Source organism: Scyliorhinus torazame, chromosome 17 (genome assembly GCF_047496885.1).
Source record: "Scyliorhinus torazame isolate Kashiwa2021f chromosome 17, sScyTor2.1, whole genome shotgun sequence".
Lineage (NCBI taxonomy): Eukaryota > Metazoa > Chordata > Chondrichthyes > Carcharhiniformes > Scyliorhinidae > Scyliorhinus > Scyliorhinus torazame.
In genome coordinates, this window is record NC_092723.1 from 107,054,709 (window position 1) to 107,074,306 (window position 19,598).

The 19,598-nt window shown below is 49.9% G+C and overlaps 1 protein-coding gene across 7 annotated transcripts in view; it reads right to left on the minus strand.

Moving 5' to 3' along the window:
* The window catches only part of LOC140394047 (protein tweety homolog 3-like), a 309,376-nt gene that overhangs the window by 45,713 nt on the left and 244,065 nt on the right, over positions 1 to 19,598 (minus strand). For all 7 annotated transcript variants that reach the window (XM_072480836.1, XM_072480842.1, XM_072480839.1 and 4 more), the window contains exons 9-10: positions 12,929 to 13,021; positions 974 to 1,066 (exon numbers count right to left, since the gene is read on the minus strand). In XM_072480836.1, the coding sequence (XP_072336937.1) occupies positions 974 to 1,066; positions 12,929 to 13,021 (186 nt within the window). The remainder of the gene's footprint in view (positions 1 to 973; positions 1,067 to 12,928; positions 13,022 to 19,598) is intronic.

Sequence of the window (19,598 nt, forward strand, 5' to 3'; positions counted from 1 at the left end):
AATTCTTCAAAAAGGCAATAACAAGAATTCAAAAAGGGACCATTTTTCTTTCCAAATACATTTTTTGTGTAAGTGCCTGTACATTTCCAAAACTGAATTAAATGTATATCTGTGGTGATAATGAGTATCTATTCTACTTTTTGTTCTTGTCCCATCAGTTTGAAGAGGTATATTAAGTTTGCAGGTGAGCCAATTGCATTTGGGTTTTAATAGAACAGTGAATGGAATGGATGCCTTATTTCCACACGTGTATGAACATACAAAAATGATAAGCCTACAAAAGTGATAAGCCTATCAATCCTGCCCCATACACATGATGGTTGGTGGATCATGACACATCCTATAAGGCACCTTTTCAAAAGTAATTTCCCAAGAGAGGCAAAAGAGAGAAAAACCTCTAGTGTCAATGAGGGAAAATTCTAGTCTAACCCACTCAGGCGATCAAAATTAACCCATGAAATCATTTCACCATGTGTTAATCAGTGAATCACTTGTCTTCAATGGTCTAAAATAAGTTACACATCATAAAATAAGTTACATTGACTGTAAATTCTACCAAATATGTAATTTAAGAAGTTGACCACAGCCCAAACTATCACCTACCTTAAAAGAAATTTCACATTTTATTTCAATTTTTTTCCATTAAAGAAAAGTGTGAAGCTGAGGTGTCATGAGAAAGGCCAACGGCATTGCCAATGAAGACAAACAGCTTTACAAATGCTGCACTGGATCAGTTTGTTTCTTGCTAGCAGGTTAATTAATTTTTACACTACTCTACGGCTATAAATAGATTAGCTAGGCTTGGAACACTTCCAAGACAGTCTTCAAATCTCAAAAGTTGACACTGACATTACATATGGAACGATAAAAGGTGACAAACTATGTCTTTGTAAAGAAATAAACAGCAATTATATATTTTGAGAACCCAATTTTTGGTTTCTCTTTGCATTTTCACACTGCCGTGAACACTCACCATGTGAAGGCTACGACAATCAACCAGAGCTGTCAACTGCTGCAGGCTGGTCTCTGTTGAGTTCAATACTATTTGGGTTTGTTCCAGATACTCCTGTTAGCAATACAAGCAAGCAGTGATCATTTCAAAGAACATTAACACAATTGATAGTACATTTATAACACTCATGAGCATCAGTTTATGAGTAGGAGGAGGTTGTTAAAACTGGTGAGAGATTGATGTGAATACTGAATGGATACCTCAACATTGTTGGACCAGTATCATTCACAATGTAGTCAGAGTTATAGATTTCACTTGTGCCCAGTGCAATCCCAACTACAAAATCTAATTTCGGCAATATTGTTATTTTTCCATAGCTTAATTAAATGTATAAATGCACGCGTAAAAATTAGTAAAACCAATGTGATTAATTCATTCTGGTTCCCTTCTAACTTGATTGCCTATAGTTAGTTAAATGCACATAATGGAATGAGATAAATCAAATAATAAACATCAATCTCAATCAGGATTCAAGAGGAATCATGTAGTGTGAGCCTTGTTAACTGTTGTAATTCAACCAATTCACCTGAACTAGCTTCATCCACCACCTGTTCTTGTTCTTTACTCACCATCTGATCAAACATGGTATCCGACAACTGAACCTCGTCCTCCCTATCGGCACTCCTCAAGTTCTCGTCCTCCTGTCTCAGCCTGTGGCTTTGTGATCTGCTTGTCACACAATCAGAAAAAACTCCCAGATATACTTCTTGCAACATCTAAGTTGTTTGACTTTCCACCGGCTTTTCAACCATAAGAGATTGCACTCCCACCTGTGAACCAGCTATATCATTACCGAGAATAAATTGTACCCCTGAAACAGGTCATTTTTTCTATTACTTGTACTACCACTTCACCACTTTTCATTGGACTCTCTACCCTTACCTCACATAGTGGCACACTAATGCTCTCACCATTAATTTCACATATTATCACTGTTTCCAGAAATACTCCATCCAAACTACATATCTCCTTATGTCTCACCATTAAAGACTGACTTGCCTCTATATCCCTTAAGATCTTAATTTTCTTACCTACTCCACCTTGTACACGAGTAAACCTTACCCTCACAAATAAAATCTGTAAAAAGTTCTGGTACCTGCTTATCGACCAACTTCTGAACAGGCTGTACACTCTGCTGCACCTTTTCCACTGGGACAATGTTTTTTCCTCCCACTTTAATACACCCCAATAGCTTATATCTTGTTTTACCGAGTCTGTCCTCCTCGTACTTTCTTTAAGCCACCAACACTGCGGCTTCACATGTCCAACTTTATTACAATGAATACCTTATTTCTCTACCACTATCATAAGTCTTCTTTTCACTTTGAGGCACATTCTCCTTGACATCACCAACTAAACCTTCTTTGCATTGACCACCCGTGAATTTCTCATTTCCCCAGTTTGAATTAATGTCTAAAACCAAACTTTGCTGTTTGAACAATTCAAGATCATCGACCAATTTTGCAGCTTGTCTAGCAGTTTAACTCTTCGCTCTTCAGCATAAGTTCTCACTACTGCGGGAAGTGAATCTTTAAATTCATCCAAAATAAGTATTTCCCAAAGAGTGTCATTGTTGTGTCTATTTTTAATGTTCTTATCCACCTGTCAAAATTATTTGTTTCATTCTTTTGAATCCTATATGTCGGACCTGGTTCTTTCCTTAGCTTTCTAAACTTCTGTCTGTAGGCTTCTGCACTAGTTCATATGCACTTAATATGGTTTTCCTCACCTCATCATAATCCCTCGATACCTCCTCTGACAGTGATGCAAAAACATTTCACTAGCTCTACCTACCAACTTTGTTTGAACTAACACTACCTAACATGGTCTTTAGCCAATTCAATTGTTTATCCACTTTCTCAAATGAGATCCAGATTTGTTCTCACTGGAACGAAGGAGGTTGAGGGGCGACCTGATAGAGGTCTACAAAATTATGAGGGGCATAGACAGAGTGGATAGTCAGAGGCTTTTCCCCGGTGTAGAGGGGTCAATTACTAGGGGGCATAGGTTTAAGGTGAGAGGGGCAAGGTTTAGAGTAGATGTACGAGGCAAGTTTTTACGCAGAGGGTAGTGGGTGCCTGGAACTCGCTACTGGAAGAGGTGGTGGAAGCAGGGACGATAGTGACATTTAAGGGGCATCTTGACAAATACATGAAGAATAGGATGGGAATAGAGGGATACGGACCCAGGAAGTGTAGGAGATTGTAGTTTAGTCGGGCAGCATGGTCGGCACGGGCTTGGAGGGCCGAAGGGCCTGTTCCTGTGCTGTACAGTTCTTTGTTCTTTGTAACCCAAAGCCAAAGGGATTATACTTAAGATCCCAGAAAAGAGACGCCAATTTTATTAAGATCCCAGACCAGATACCGACCAGTGGCTAGGATACTGGACCGAAATATTTTAATTTATTTGTAAGACTGTGCGGAACCAATGATTCGCTCTCGGAGTGATTGCATGAAGAAATAGGCTTGGTTATTTTTAAAACAAAACTTTATTAGGAGTACAATATTAAATTTATTAAACTTCACACCCCGTAAAGAACAGTTTATGATGACCGCATTAATATTACTATTCAATTTTCCATTGAACAACAAGGGGCGAAATTCTCCGTTATCGGCGCAAAGTCCGCCGATTGGCGCAAAAAACGGCGCAAATCCGACTTGCGTCACGCCGGAAAAATGGGTCAGAAGTCTCTGGCCCGAAATGGGCTAGCAGCGACGTGACGGGATCCGCGCTTGCGCACGTGGTTCACGCCGTGCAGCGTCATACGCGCCGCACGGCGTGACGGCTCATAAGGCCGCGCTGCTCCCCCCCCACCCGACCGGAACACCCGACCGGAACACCCGACTGGATGGCTGGCCGCCGCTCAGCCCCGAGGTTCCAGTCACGGGATGTGGAGGCGCTCCTGGACGCGGTGGAGCAGAGGAGGGACGCCCTGTATCCCGGGCACGGCCGCAGAGTTGCCCCACGCCACAGCCGGCGTCTGTGGAGGGAGGTGACAGAGGCCGTCACCGCTGTGGCCCTGACACCACGGACAGGCACCCAGTGCCACAAGAAGGTGAACAACCTCGTCAGAGCAGGCAGGGTGAGCCTCCCCCATATCCCACCCTCTCCCATACCCCCCCTCCCCCATACCCCTCCCTCCCCCATATCCCCCCATCCCCATATCCCCCCTCCCCCATATCCCCCCCTCCCCCATATCACCCATATCCCCCCTCCCCCATATCCCCCCTCCCCCATATCCCCCCTCCCCCATATCCCCAAGTGAATCCAGCCCTAACCTTAACCTCTGCAATGCACGTGCAACCGATGGCATGCATTCATATACGTGCCTAACACTGTTGCCTTTTACCCCTGCCACCACCCCCCCGCCCCTCCGCTACAGGAGAAGCGCGCACACAACAATAGGGAGCATGTGAGGACTGGAGGAGGCCCCGCTGATGAGAGGCCACTGACCGAACACGAGGAAAGGGCCCTGGAACTGGCTGGCGGACCTGACGACCGGGAGGTTACTGATGCAGAGGTCGAGGGCGTACTAGCAAGTGAGCCACCGACAGCCCGTCCCCATATCCCACCTCCCCCATATCACCTGATCACTGCCTGCGTGTCTAACCATGCATGCTTCATTGTGTATCGCAGGACCAAACGTCCAGGCACCCATCCCCGCAGATGCAGACCGCCTGCAGGATGCCCCTCGGAGGCCACGAGAGACCCGGACCCTCCGGAATGCGCGTCCGCAGGATGCCCCTCGGAGGCCACGGGAGACGGAGGGACCCGGACCCTCCGGCATGCGACGCCCGCAGGATGCCCCTCGCACACCACGGGAGTCGGAGAGACCCGGACCCTCCGGCCTGCGACGCCCGCAGGATGCCCCTCGCACACCACGGGAGACGGAGAGACCCGGACCCTCCGGCATGCGACGCCCGCAGGATGCCCCTCGCACACCACGGGAGACGGAGAGACCTGGAGCAACAGGGAGATGACACCCCGGTCACGTGCGGGAGCGACCACCCAGCGACGAGGGGGGCAGCCACAGGCCCCCGTCACATCCGAGCCAGGACACCACTACCCGGGACACCACTACCCGGGACACCACTACCCGGGACACCACTACCCGGGACACCACTACCCGGGACACCACTACCCGGGACACCACTACCCGGGACACCACTACCCGGGACACCACTACCCGGGACACCACTACCCGGGACACCACTACCCGGGACACCACTACCCGGGACACCACTACCCGGGACACCACTACCCGGGACACCACTACCCGGGACACCCCTACCCGAGACACCCCTACCCGAGACACCCCTACCCAGGAAGACGAAATACCGGACAGTGACTCAGAGTGGATGGTTGGAGACGAACCCCTACCCCAAAGTGCCATGTACTCAGAGTGGGACGAAGAGCACGACACAACGCCACTGCTGTCACCAACACCCTCCACCATCGCAGAAACACTCACCTCGGTTGGGCACTTTAGTGATGAGGTGTCTGGTACACTCACTGGTGCGCACAACACAGCCGTCCCGGTACAGCAGGTGGAGGTAGGAGCAGCAGAGGGGCCGGGCGGTCGGAGGGCAGCCCAGCCCAAGCGAACATCTGCCGCCCAGATGGATCCCGGGTTCCTGGAGTTTCCACACCCACACTTAGATCCGATGCAACCACCGACCCGGAGACGAGCGAAGAGGGTGACGGCCGGCTTGCGGCGGCTGCAGTCGCAGGTGGAGGAGTCCACCCGCGTCCAGGAGCTGGAAGTGGTGCCGGTCATGCGTGCCACCCAGGCTGACACCGCACGGGTGGCGTCCGCGGTGGAGGTAATGGGTGCGACGGTGTCAGACATGGGGAACGGTTTGCGAGGCCTGGGGCTTTCCGTGCAGGCGGCGTCTGTGGCCCAGGACATGGCTGCCCTCTCACAGGAGGCCATGAGCCAGTGCCAGCGCCAGATGGCAGAGGCACTCAACACCATGGCCCAGTCTCAGCAGGCCATAGCCCAGACTCTGCAGGCCATGGCCCAGTCTCTGCAGGCCATGGCCCAGTCTCTGCAGGCCATGGCCCAGTCTCAGCAGGCCATGGCCCAGTCTCAGCAGGCCATCGCTGAGGGCATCGGCGCCAGTGATCATGTGCGTAGCACTGTCACAGACAGGGTTTGCCAACCCCCGGGGCTCCATGGCTGCAAACCTGCAGACCCCTGTTGATACCAGCACGGGCCTCCAGGACTGGCAGCGCCAGATGTCGGGGGGGCGTCGGATGGCCAGTCCGTTCGCATCCCCCACCCATGTAGAGGCCTGGGGGCCATCGGGCACCCCAAGGGAGGAGGAGGTGGTGTGGTCCGTCCCGGCTCCCTCTGTGGGGGAGGTCGCGGTACACCTCGGACTCCCCCCCCCCTCCGTCCCAGTTGCATCGGGTGGGCAACGGGCAGGACAGACTGGCAGCTCGCCATCCCAGTCGCCCGGGCCGCAGCCTGGCCCATCTAGGCCAGGACGCCCCAGGAAACGGCCGCCAAAGGGATCCCGTGTCAGAGGGCAGGAATCACAGGAGTCCACCTCCAGTTCTGCTGTACCGTCTGGGGAACCACTTAGATGTAGTCAAAGGGCCCGTAAGGCCAAACAAATAGACACTGAGTAAGTTGGCACGGGTGCAGGGCACAGATGAGTTTTAGGGGCTAGGGCACGTGCATGAACTCCTTTGGTTATTAAAGTCAATGTTACACCTACAGAAGCTGCCTTTGTGCTCTGTCCAAAGCATGCGGGGGTGTCATGTACGTTGAGCGCAAGTGTGTGTGTGAGGGGTGGTCTTACCTCACCCCAGGTGAGTCTGCCCCCTTCCCCCTGGGCCGCCATCAACATCCCCCCGGGCAGAGGACGGGACCGTGCGCTGCAGTGTCACAGCCGCATGCAGGGATGGTCCGGGTGGATGGTGGTACTGTGGCCATGGGCCAGACATAGTCTATGCGGGTGGGGTGGTGGGGTGAGGGTGCTGGGTGGGTGGATGGGTGGGGGATGTGGGTGGTCGGCTGTTGCCATGGTGTGCGGTCTGTGGCCATACTACCCGATTCCCACGCCCATCGAGTCAGTGAAGCGGGTGGCTATCAGCCAGTCCCGTGCCCGCTGGGCCAGCCGGTAACGGTGGACAGCCACCCGCCTGTGTCTAGCCCGTCTGCCCTGACCATTGCCCCCATCCCCCTCATCTGGGGAGGACTGCGCCTCTTCCTGCTGCTCCTCCACTCCGCTCTCCTCTGCCTGCGGCACATCGCCCCTCTGCTGGGCTATGTTGTGCAGGACGCAGCACACCACAATGATGCGGCCGACACTATCTGACCGATACTGGAGTGCGCCCCCAGAGGGGTCCAGGCACCTGAAACGCATCTTCAGCACGCCAAAGCACCTCTCTATCACTCCCCTTGTCGCAACATGGGCATCATTGTAGCGGTTCTCCGCCTCATTGCGTGGCCTCCGTACAGGCGTCATCAGCCACGATCGCAATGGGTAGCCCGTCGCCCAGCAACCAGCCCCTCAGCCGGGGATGGCGTCCCTCGTACATGCTGGGGATGGATGACCGCGACAACACGTATGAGTCGTGTACACTGCTTGGGTAACGGGCGCAGACTTGCAGGATCATCATGCGGTGGTCGCAGACCACCTGTACGTTCATCGAATAGGTCCCCTTCCTATTGGTGAACACGGCCCTGTTATCTGCAGGTGGCCGCATGGCGACGTGCATCCCATCGATCGCGCCCTGGACCATGGGGAACCCGGCCACAGCAGAGAAGCCCACGGCCCGGGCATCTTGGCTGGCCCGGTCCACAGGGAAGCGGATGTAGCGGTGCGCCATGGCATATAGGGCATCTGTCACTGCCCGGATGCACCGGTGCACCGATGTCTGCGATATGCCGGACAGGTCCCCACTCGGTGCCTGGAATGACCCCGTTGCATAAAAGTTCAGGGCCACCGTAACCTTGACGGGCACGGGGAGAGGGTGTCCCCCGCCAGTGCCACGCGGTGACAGGTGTGCCAGCAGGTGGCAGATGTGTGCCACGGTTTCCCGCCTCATCCGGAGTCTCCTCCTGCATTCCCGGTCCGTGAGGTCCTGGTATGACTGCCGGGGCCGGTACACACGGGGCGCCCTCGGGTGCCTCCGTTGCCGTGGGGCCGCGACGTCCTCCTCCCCCCCCTCGTCCTGTCGGTCTGGTGTCCCTCCAGCCTGACCCCTCTGCGGCAGCGTGCGCCGCCTCTCTGGCACGCTCCTCCTCCTCCACCTCCTCCTCCTCCTCATCCAGGGCAACACACACCACACAACACACACACCACACAACACACACACCACACAACACACACACCACACAACACACACACCACACACACACACCACACACACACACCACACACACCACACACACACACACCACACACACACACACCACACACACACACACCACACACACACACACCACACACACACACCCACACACACACACACCCCCCTCTCCCCACACATTCAGACTGCGGCCACGCCATTGCCTGCCCAGCGGCCAACCCCCCCAGGCCGTCACTCACCTCCACGTTGGTCGGCGTGAACCTGGAGCACAGGTTCACGCCGATGAAAAGGAGGTTTGATTTACGTCGATGTGAACGGTCATCACGTCGACAGGACTTCGGCCCATCCGGAAGGTAGAATATCGGCAGGCCGAAAATCGGCTGCCTTGCGCAGACCCATGCCATTCTCCAACGTCAGCGGCGCCATTAGCGCCCCGCCGACTTTTCTCCCTTCGGAGACTTCGGCAACCGGCGGGGACGGGATTCACGGCGGCCAACGGCCATTCTCCGACCCGCTGGGGGGGTCGGAGAATCTCGCCCAAGAATAGAAACATACAGCTCTCAATCTATCTTACTATGGGAGAATTGTGGACTCAGCGTCAGGCAGATCAGAATTCAACTCCTCTCTCCAAAATTTCTCCAAAAACTCCCTCTCCAAAAATGTCTCTCTTAGAGCTTTTCAAACTATTTCTCTGCATTCCTTGGTTCCACACAGAAATTACCTCTTCTCCCCAAGCTAAAAAACAAATTATCTCTGCAGGCTACAAGCCCAGAGATTTTCCCAGTCAAGCCACAGTCTTTTTTCCCAGTCAAACCACAGAATGAAAAACACATTCCTTTGTCAAATTCACCTTCTGGCTGCAGAAAGCACCCAGACCCTGCAAAACTGATTTTCTTCTTTAAAACATGACCACTGCAGTGAAACACACTCTTAAATTGGCCAATACTTAGAATATTCCTGAAGTCGTCCAGTCATCACATAACTTCTTTCTATTTTGTTTATCACAATATAAATCAAAATGAATGCAAAATATAATTTGGCAATTACTTAACCTAGTCAAAATGTATACCCTAGCCTAAATTTTCTGTTCCAGAAAACAAATCAAAAAAATTAAGGGGATGCAACTGCAGCCACCAGATAACTGGGCTAAACTTACTTCAATTTCTGAGGTCAGGCTAATTATTAAAAATTTTGAGTATATGTTAAGATCATCAAGTGTATGGCACAGGAGGCCTGTGCCAACTTTTGAAGGACCCAACTTATTATCACAGAATCACAGAAAATACAGTGCAGAAGAGGCTTTTCAGCCCAAGTCTGCACCAGTGCATGAAAAACACCTGACCGACCTACCTAATCCCATTTGCCAGCACTTGAACCATAGCCTAGGTGTTATGATGTGCCAAGTGCTCATCCAGGTACTATTTAATGGATGTGAGGCAATCCACCTCTACCATCCTTCCAGGCATTGCATTGCAGACCATCACCACCCTCTGCATAAAAAACGTGTTCTTTACATCCCCAAAACCTCCTGCCCTCACTTTGAACTTTCTCCCCTTGTGACTGACCCTTCAACTAAGGAGAACAGCTGCTCCCTATCCATGCCCTTCAATCTTGTACACCTCGATCAGGTAGCCCCTCATTATTTTCTGCTCCAGCGAAAACAACCCAAGCCTATCGAACCTAAACACCCAAGCCTATGCAACCTCTCTTCATAACAGCCGGAGAATCGCACCCATTGCCTCTCCACATTCTTACTCCCAAAATGCATCACTTCATACTTGGCTGCATTAAATTTCACCTGTCATTTGTCTGCTCATTTCATCAGTCTATGCCCTTCTAAAGTCTGCTAAGATCCTCCTCACTGGTTTACTATCTTTCCGAGCTTGATGTCATCTGCAAACTTCAAAGAACTGTACCCCCTATACCCAAATCCAGGTTAATATACATCTAAAAAAGCAGTGCCCCTAATCATCACCCACTGGGGCATCATTTTCCAGCAGCCTGAAACATTTACCACTACTCCCTGCTTTATGTCTCTCGGCTAATTTCATTTCCATGTTACAATGCCTCTTTAATCTCATGGGCCTGAATTTTGAAAACCTAGTTTATTATGTGGCAATGGATTAGAAGCTGGTCATTGAGGAGTGGAAATAGTGTGGAAATGTGCAACAGCTTTGACAAGACAACAAAACAAAACGCTTTTGTTGCATAACCACAGTTCATTTGCTGTGAAGCAAGTCTCTGAGGTCAGCAAAACAGATCAATGGCTTCTCCCTTTATAAAAGAAGCTGTACAAGTTTTCCTAGTTGAAATCCAGCAGACAAAGGAGATATGGTTAGCAAAGAATGGTACTGGCTTACAGCACAACAATGGTGAAACGCTGTGGCCATGATATCCATTACCAACTGCAAAGCTGCACACAATGCAACTCCGTGCAAGAAACAGTTCTGGCAAGAACAGTCAGTCAGTCCATGTCTAAATGCTGCAAGACCTGGGCAATAATCAGGCTTGGGTTGACATGTGGGGCCATTTGCATTTGTGCCACACAAGTGTCAGACATTGACCATCTCGAACAAGAGAGAATCCAAACATCACCCCTTGACATTCAATGGCATCGCCATCGCTGAATCCAACACAATCAACATCCTTGGGGTTACCATTGGCCAGAAATTGAACTGGGCGAGCCATATAAATACTGTAGCTACAAGAGCAGGGAATCCTGCAGCAAGTAACTCACCTCCTAACATCCCAAAGTCTGCCGACAAGTCATAAGTGTAATGGAATACTGTCCACTGGATGAGTGCAGCTTTATCAACACTTAAGAAGCTTGACACCATCCAGGACTAAGCACCTCTTCCACAAACAGTCACCCCTTCCACCACCTACACAATGGCAGCTGCATGTACCATCCACAAGATGCACTGCAGGAACTCATCAGGGCTCCTTCGATAGCACCTTCCAACCCACGACTGCTACCAACTGGAAGGACAAGGGCAACTGACACATGGGAACACCACTTTCCCCTCCAAGTCACTCAGCATCCTGATGTGGAAATTTATCAGCGTTCCGCCACTGCCACTGGTGAAAATCCTGGAACCCCCCCCCCCCACCAACAGCAATGTAGATGAACCTACAACAAAGGGATAGCAGCAGTTCAAGAAGATAGCTCATCACCACCTTCTCAAGAGCTCTAGGAATGGGCAATAAATGCTGGCCTAGCCAGCAAAGCTCAGATCCCATGAAAGAATTGAAAAAAAGTTTGCAGACCGTTAAAGAACAAATGGTACTAAGGCGGTTTGTGTACATGCTCTTCTCTTGGAGAATATTGTGAAGTAGGTTAACAGTCTGCAAGTTGAATACACTCTCAAGGGCTTTAGCCACCCTTTTATAACAGCTAATAGAGTGGTTACTGCATAGGTTAACCACTTAGTAATGGACTTATCAATGCCCAGAAAACAATTCAGCCTTTCAAACGCAGTCTTTACTTAGACATCCTCCTTCACTCATAGTCTTACATATATTTATTCCAATAAAAACTCAACATGATATTCAATTGCTTATCTCAAACATCCTTCATCACAAACATAATATCTGGATCATTACTACTGTGGTTTCCTGCATTTCACAGAAACCAAAATTTAATTTCAGAGTTTGTATTCTTTAAGAATACAGACCACCAGGGAGCTGCACTCAATTACCAACTCAGATTGGGAAAAATATGCAGATAACCTTGGTCTTTCAGAGTGTCTTTGCATTATTATTGTTACATATACAGTGCTGTCTATATAAATATGGCTTCTTAGAGCAGAAAAGGTTAAAAGGAAATTTCATCGAGTGTTCACAATCTTCAAGGATTTTTGAGTAAATGAGGAGAAATTCTTTCGAGTGGCAGGCGGTTCAAAGCAAGTGGATAGATTTAAGGCAATAGGCAAAAGACCAGTGGTAATTTAAGCGGGGGGGGGGGGTTGAGTTATGATGATCTGGAATGTACTGTCTGAAAGGATAGTGGAAGTAGATTTGACAATAACTTCCAAAGGGGAATTGCATAAATGTTTGAAAAGGAAAACTTTGCTGAGCTATGAAGAGAGAGCAGACAAGTGGGACTAATTACATAGCTCTTTCAAAGAGCTGACATAGGCATGATGGGCTGAATAGCCTCCTTCTGTGTTATACTGTTCTATGCCTCTATGAGAAGCATGTGATTAAAAGATTTTTGATTTGCATGGATCATTAAAGATTTACATATTCACAGTAGTGTGTTCAATCCATAATAAGACAGCGTCAATGGTTCATGCATTGAAGTGCAGCATAAAGTACAAGGTGCAACTTTAAACAAGAGACAAATTATTCAAACGGATAACACACACTAAAAATAATTATAATCGTTATTCAATTCACAAAAGTGAGGGATATTTCAGAAGTTAGTATTCCCCTCATTACTACTCCGATTTCACAGATAATTACAATTTCACAGATAATTACAAAGTGATGCCATCGTCATTTTGCTAAATGCACAATACTACTTTGGAATCTGGGGAATCTATATGGAAAATCCTGGAGTGGAAGAAAATGGATCTTATCACTTTTACTTACACGAGAGGATGGGAACTCATGTACAGCTGACTTCAGAAGCTCCGATATGTGATCCTGTATCTCCACTAGCGCTTTATGGCTACTAGAGAGTTTCTAGAGGGTAAAGAAAACAAAAGAATTAAAAGGTGCATAATTTATGTCCCCCAGCATATGCATTTTTACAATATACAAAAAACTCAGGAAATGTTTATCATGCCAGTCCTATCCAACATGGTGCAACCCACATACATCCTCAATCTCAGTCCATCCACACATGGTAGACAATCTTCAGCTTCCGATGGCAGCCATGGAATGAGTGGTCGAACACAGGGCAGCTCCGGCTCAAAAGCGTTGGTTTTGGCACGTTTTACCCATTAGCGGGGTAGTTTTGGCAGTAAAGAGGTGCGGAATGTGTAGAAGTGGCTCTCCCTAGGACTGTCATGTCTACTGGCTATCAGACCCGGCAGAAAACGGTTAAGGACCTGGCTAAGGAGTTGGAGGAGACCTGTGGCACAGCACCAATTTTGAGAATGGTGGAGGGGAAGAGTCGTCGTCGGTGTGAAAGCCTCAGATGGAGCAATTGATGAGCTTTATCAAGGAGGAATTTCGGCAGCAGAGGAAGAAGATGCACAGTAACTGGTCGAAGGTGATTGAGGGGGCAGTGGCACCTCCACGAATTTCATTGGATCGGGTGGAGAATTGCCTCAAGGCAATTGATACACTAGGTGGAAAAAGTAGTGCTTGACCAGACTGCATTGTGTCTTTGGAGGCAGAGGTGGGGATCCTGGGGGATGCATGCAAGTTGCTGTGGGTGAAGGCGGAGGAACAGGAGAACAGGTCCAGGCGTCAGAACTTGTGGATTGTGGGTCTGCCGGAGGGTGTAGAGGGAACGAGCGCCACAAAGTACGTTTCGAGTAAGCTGGCCGAGTTCGTGGAGGACAAGGATCTGGACAAGCCCACAAAGGTGCATTGGACCCAAAGGTCCTTGGGGCAGAAGCCGAGAGCAGAGGAGCTGTCACAGGCGTCAATTACATTGATCCCGAAGAAGGGGAGGATCCACTGGAGTGTGGGTCACACAGGCCTATCTCGTTGTTAAACACAGACGGGAAAGTACTGCCGAAGGTGTTGGCGGGCAGAATGGAGGGGGCGTGCCAGAGGTGGTCTCTGAGGATCAAACAGGTTTTGTGAAGTGTAGGCAGCTCTCCAGCAACATCAGGAAGTTGTTGAATGTAAGTAAGTCTCTGTCAGGGGGGCGGGCACCGGAGGTTGTTGTGTCTATGGATGTAGAGAAGGCCTTTGACTGGGTAGAGTGAAAGTACGTGTTCGAAATTCTGGGTAGGTTTGGGTTTGGGTCAAAGTTTGTGGTGTGGATGCGTTTTTTGTAGGCATCCCCCGTGGCAAGTGTACATACGACCGAGGAGTTCAACGTGTTTTGGGTTGCACAGGGGAACTGGGCAGGTGTGCCCTCTGTCGCCATTGTTATTCACGCTGGCGATGGCTCTTCAGGGGTCTGCTGATTGGCGAGAAAATGGGGGGGGGGGGGGCAGGGAGCGCTGTGTGTCGTTGTACGCAAACAGCCTGTTGCTGTTTGTGGTGGACCCTCTGGAGAGTATGGGGGGAAAAAATGGGCCTGTTGGAGACATTTGCGGCCTTCTCCAGGTATAAGCTGAATGTAGGGACGATGAAGGTGTTTCCAGTGAATGCGAAGGGGCATGGGGCCAATTTGTGGGCACTAACGTTTAAGGTAGCTAGAGAGAGGTTTAGCTATTTGGGGATTCAGGTGACAGGTGAGTGGGCTACAATGCACAGGTGGAATTTGACAGCAGTAGTGGAGGAGGTTAAGGGGGATCTTAAAAGGTTTGCACTTGACATTGGCAGGGAGGGTACAGGTGGTAGAGACAAATGAGCTGCCACGGTTACTGGTTATTTTTCAGACCATCCCGCTCTTTCTCCCTCAGGCCTTCTTCCGGAGGGTGGAGACACTGATCTCAGTTTATATGGCCAGTGAAGAGTGAAGAGCTGCAGAGGCAGAGACAGAAAGTGAGGTTGGCGCCTCAGAACCTGCTGTATTATTACTGGGCTGCGAATGTGGAGAAGGCGAAGCGATGGTTGGGGGATGACGACGACGGAGTGGGTCAGGTTGAAAGCGGAGCCCTATAGGGGTTCTAGTCTGAGGGCCCTGGTGATGACCCGTTGCCGTTAGCCATGGGGAGGTATAAGGGGAGTCCGGTGGTGCAGTCGACGATCGGGATGAGAGAATGAGAGAATTGCTTATTGTCACAAGTAGGCTTCAATGAAGTTACTGTGAAAACCCCCTAGTCGCCACATTCTGGCGCCTGTTCGGGGAGGCTGGTACGGGAATTGAACCGTGCTGCTGGCCTGCCTTGGTCTGCTTTCAAAGCCAGCGATTAACCAGCTGAGGAAGCACTTAAAGTTGGAAAGAATGTTGGTGTTGACGCCACTGTGTGGGAACCACAGGTTTAAGCCGGAGGAGATGGACGGGATGGATAGAAAGTGGAGAGAGGCAGGGCTGGAGCTGGATGAGCTGCGTGAGAGGTTTGGGCTGCCATGTGTCAATGAGTTTAGGTATATGTAGGTGCAGGACTTTGCGTGAAAGGATTGGAGGACATTCCCCAAGCTACCGGAGTACAAGCTGTTGGAGCAACTGCTGCTTCCTGACGACTTGGGGGAGGACAGGATTGGAAATATATACGGGTGGTTGGAGGAGCATGGTGGGACACAGGTGGTGAGGTTCAAGTGTAAATGGCAGGAGGAGTTGCGGAGAGAAATAGTTTGGGTGCTATGTTGTGAGGCGATGCAGCGGGTGAACTCAATAGGCTCTTGTGCAAGGATGAGCTTGATTCAGCTCAAGTTGGTGCATAGGGTACACATGAAATAAAATGAAATGAAATGAAATGAAAATCGCTTGTCACGAGTAGGCTTCAATTAAGTTACTGTGAAAAGCCCTTAGTCACAACATTCCGGTGCCTGTTTGGGGAGGCTGGTACGGGAATTGAACCGTGCTGCTGGCCTGCCTTGGTCTGCTTTAAAAGCCAGCGATTTAGCCCAGTGAGCTAAACCAGCCCGACTCAGGTGAGGATGAGTGGGTTCTTCCCCTCAGTGTGGGCGGAGGCTGGCAAATCAGGCTCATATGTTCTGGGGCTGCAAGAAGCTGGAGAGCTTTTGGGAGGCAGTGTTTGGGACGTTATCTATGATAGCGGGGATGGAGGTTAGGCCGGACCCTACGGTGGCAATCTTCGGGGTCTCGGAAGCACCGAAGCTGCCGGAGGGGAAGGAGACCGATGTGGTGGCCTTCGCCTCATTGATTGCTCAGCGAAGGATCCTGTTAAATTGGTGGTTGGCGACTTGGCTGGGGAATCTGTACGACTTCCTCTGGCTGGAGAAGATTAAGTTTGAGGGGATTGGAGGAGGGCTTCCAGGTGCGATGGTGCTGTTCATGACGTTATTTGAGGAGTCGTTCGTCTCGCGGTTGGAGGGGGGAATAAAGGAAAGAAACTGTACAAACTGTGGATTGTGATTTGATGGTCTGTGTATTTAGCTGTTGTCACATGTGTTTGCAATAAAATACCTTTTTTTTTCTAAAAGCTTCTCGGAAAGACAAAAAAAAAGCTTTGGCAATTGAGAATAGAAAACGCATGGGATTTCCTCTCTGAACTCCAAAGGCAATCAAGTAAACTGGTGTCTGATATCATTAGTCCACATTAACCGAACAACTTTCTATAACTTGAGATGTCTTGCCTTTTTAAACATTTGCTTGGTCATCTTTCTATTGACTACAGCAAATCCATTGTATCAACAACCATTTCCAGAGCTCAACAACTCTCTGGGGAAAAAAAAGCATTCCCTAGCACCTAACCAGACATGCTTTTTAGCTTGCAGTAATGCACCGAGTCATCCCTTGGCTTTGTAGCTTAAAAACTTACTGGGATTTGAAAATTCACTATCCTGACTGGGACTTGGCGAGCTGAAACAAAATAATTCGGGCTAGGGTTAGCTCAACCCAAACCCAATGCCAAATATTGCTGGAGCTAACAGGCTTTTTACTTTGTTTCCTTTGGCAGTTTGCGTGGCAGGCTTCCTGCGATGGTAAGTCAACCATGTAATTTATGCTACAGCTTTACCTCTGCCACTGCTATGTATGGCGAGACAATGCAGACGCTGCGACAATGGATGAACGGACATCGCACGACAGTCGCCAGGCAGGAATGTTCCCTTCTATTCGGGGAACACTTCAGCGGTCAAGGGCAATCAGCCTCTGATCTTCGGGTAAGCGTTTTCCAAGGCGGCCTTCAGAACGCGCAACAACGCAGAATCGCCGAGCAGAAACTTATAGCCAAGTTCCGCATATGAGTATGGCTTCAACCGGGACCTTGGATTCATGTCACATTACATTCACCCCCCACCATTTGGCCTGGGCTTGCGAAATCCTACCAACTATCCTGGTTTGAGACAATTCACACCTCTTTAACCTGTGATTATCCCTCTCTCCAGTTGCTCCGTCTGGACCTGTAAAGACTACCTGCAAAGACTCGCATTCAAAGTATCGTCTTGCATCATTGACTTTGTCTATATATATATGTTTCTGGAACCCACCTCTTCATTCACCTGAGGAAGGAGCTGTGCTCCGAAAGCTAGTGATTTAAAACAAACCTCTTGGACTTTAACCTGGTGTTGTTGTAGCCATCTAAAATGGCCACCTGCAAAGGACCATGGGAATTGTGGTCAGCTTGGACACAGACAGGTACACAGCCTCTGTGTATTGTGCAAAGAAGCCAGACCTGACTGATACTTGTATCTATTAAGAGTCAATCACCATTTCCCCCAGGACAATAGAGTTTGAATCAAGGAGTTACAACAGTAGCAGACTAACCGGCACCACCTCCCTTTATTTGGAAAGGCCTACATGACTAGGACCCGCCAAGCCACCGAGGTGTCCGCCCCCTAATTGGCCAGGATCAATGAGGGTGTTCGAAACCCTATCGATCCATTAGAGCTGGAGATAGGACCGCCCAAAAGGGCACGAAAGAGAAGGATAAGAAGCCCTGTGCACTAGGGATCAGCCTCTTTTGGACCGGCCTGTGTGCGACCAACTGTAGCATATCAACTAGCCAAGTTCAGGGACCCGTGATTGCTACCTGAAGGACGAGCTCAGCCGCGACAAACCTGTAGACTTCCAACCGACCCACGTGAACACAGATCTTGCACAGAGCCGGTCAGCCCGAAGTTAAGTAAAGGTCATCTTAGTTATTAGGGTTAGCTTAGTGCGTAGTCGCGTGTATTATTGCATATAGTAATAAGTCTTGTGTTATTAATAAACTGTCTTTGAACTAATACACTAGTTGTGTGGTCATTCGGTCAATACAAGGAACAGCTTGTGGTTCACAACAAAATAAAGAAGTCAACATTTATTGGCGACTCTGATGGGACTCGATTAGAAGTGACTTTGTTACGCCGAGAGATCCCACAACATTGAATCAAATTGAAGAAAAAAAATGAACCACAAGAGTAAGTTTCATATTGACCAAATAACCGAATTTCGGAAGTGTGCACTAACCGCATGCGTAACTGGCAGGGAAGAATAAGGTAAACTCGGCAGAATTGCATGCAAATCTAGAGGGATTGCGAACCGGAATATAGCCGTAAGCCGTACCCGTTGTTCGCTCGATTCTTTATTCCCCCTGTTCCAAATTATAAAGAAGAGATGGCACGCAGATGAGTGAAAAGATGATGAGTCCACAGCAGCAACCCAAGGTCGCAGTAGTCGACAAATCAGAGCAGTGCCCCATATGGGAGGATGTTTGGAGAAAGTATTTAAACGGGAAAAGATGGCCCCTTTGGTAAAATTTTTGTGCAAATACTAAGTCAGGCCCAGGAAAGATAGGAAAAACTTGGTGGGAGAATTTATGTGAAGTCTACAAGAAAACGCAGTAAAGTTCAGAAAGCCAATGGTAATAGTGTGCTGCTTGGCACAGTTTCGAGGCACCGAGGAGGTCGTCGAGACGTTCCGCAGACAGTTAGTAGAGAAGGAAGGGGAGAATGAGGGAAACAGTAAGGAAAGCGAGAAAAGTATTGAGGAATTCCGGGAGAAGTTAGCCGCTAAAGACAGGGAAATCGCCGATGTTATACCTGCCCATCAGTCTTGCATAGTACACCGTAGCAGCTTCTGAACCCAGTACGACAAGGCCTATCAAGATGCACAGCACGCAGTCTTGGTAAGAGTGGAGACTGAACACCAGGGGCGGGATTCTCCGACCCCCCGCCGGGTCGGAGAATCGCCGGGGTGTGGTGTGAATCCCGCCCCCGGCGGTTGCCGAATTCTCCGGCACCAGATATTCGGCGGGGGGCGGGAATCGCGCCGCGCCGGTTGGCGCCTCCCCCCCCCCCCCCCGGCGATTCTTCGAAGTCCCGCCGCTGTCAACCCACGCCAGCCGGCGTGGATTGAACCACCTTTGGGACGGCGGGACATGGCGGCGCGGGCGGGCTCCGGGGTCCTGGGGGAGGGGGTGGGGCGATCTGGCCCCGGGGTGTGCCCCCACGGTGGCCTGGCCGCGATCAGGGACCACCGATCAGCGGGCGGGCCTGTGCCGTGGAGGCACACTTTTCCTTCCGCCTTCGCCATGGTCTCCACCATGGCAGAGACGCAAGAGACCCCCTCCACTGCGCATGCGTG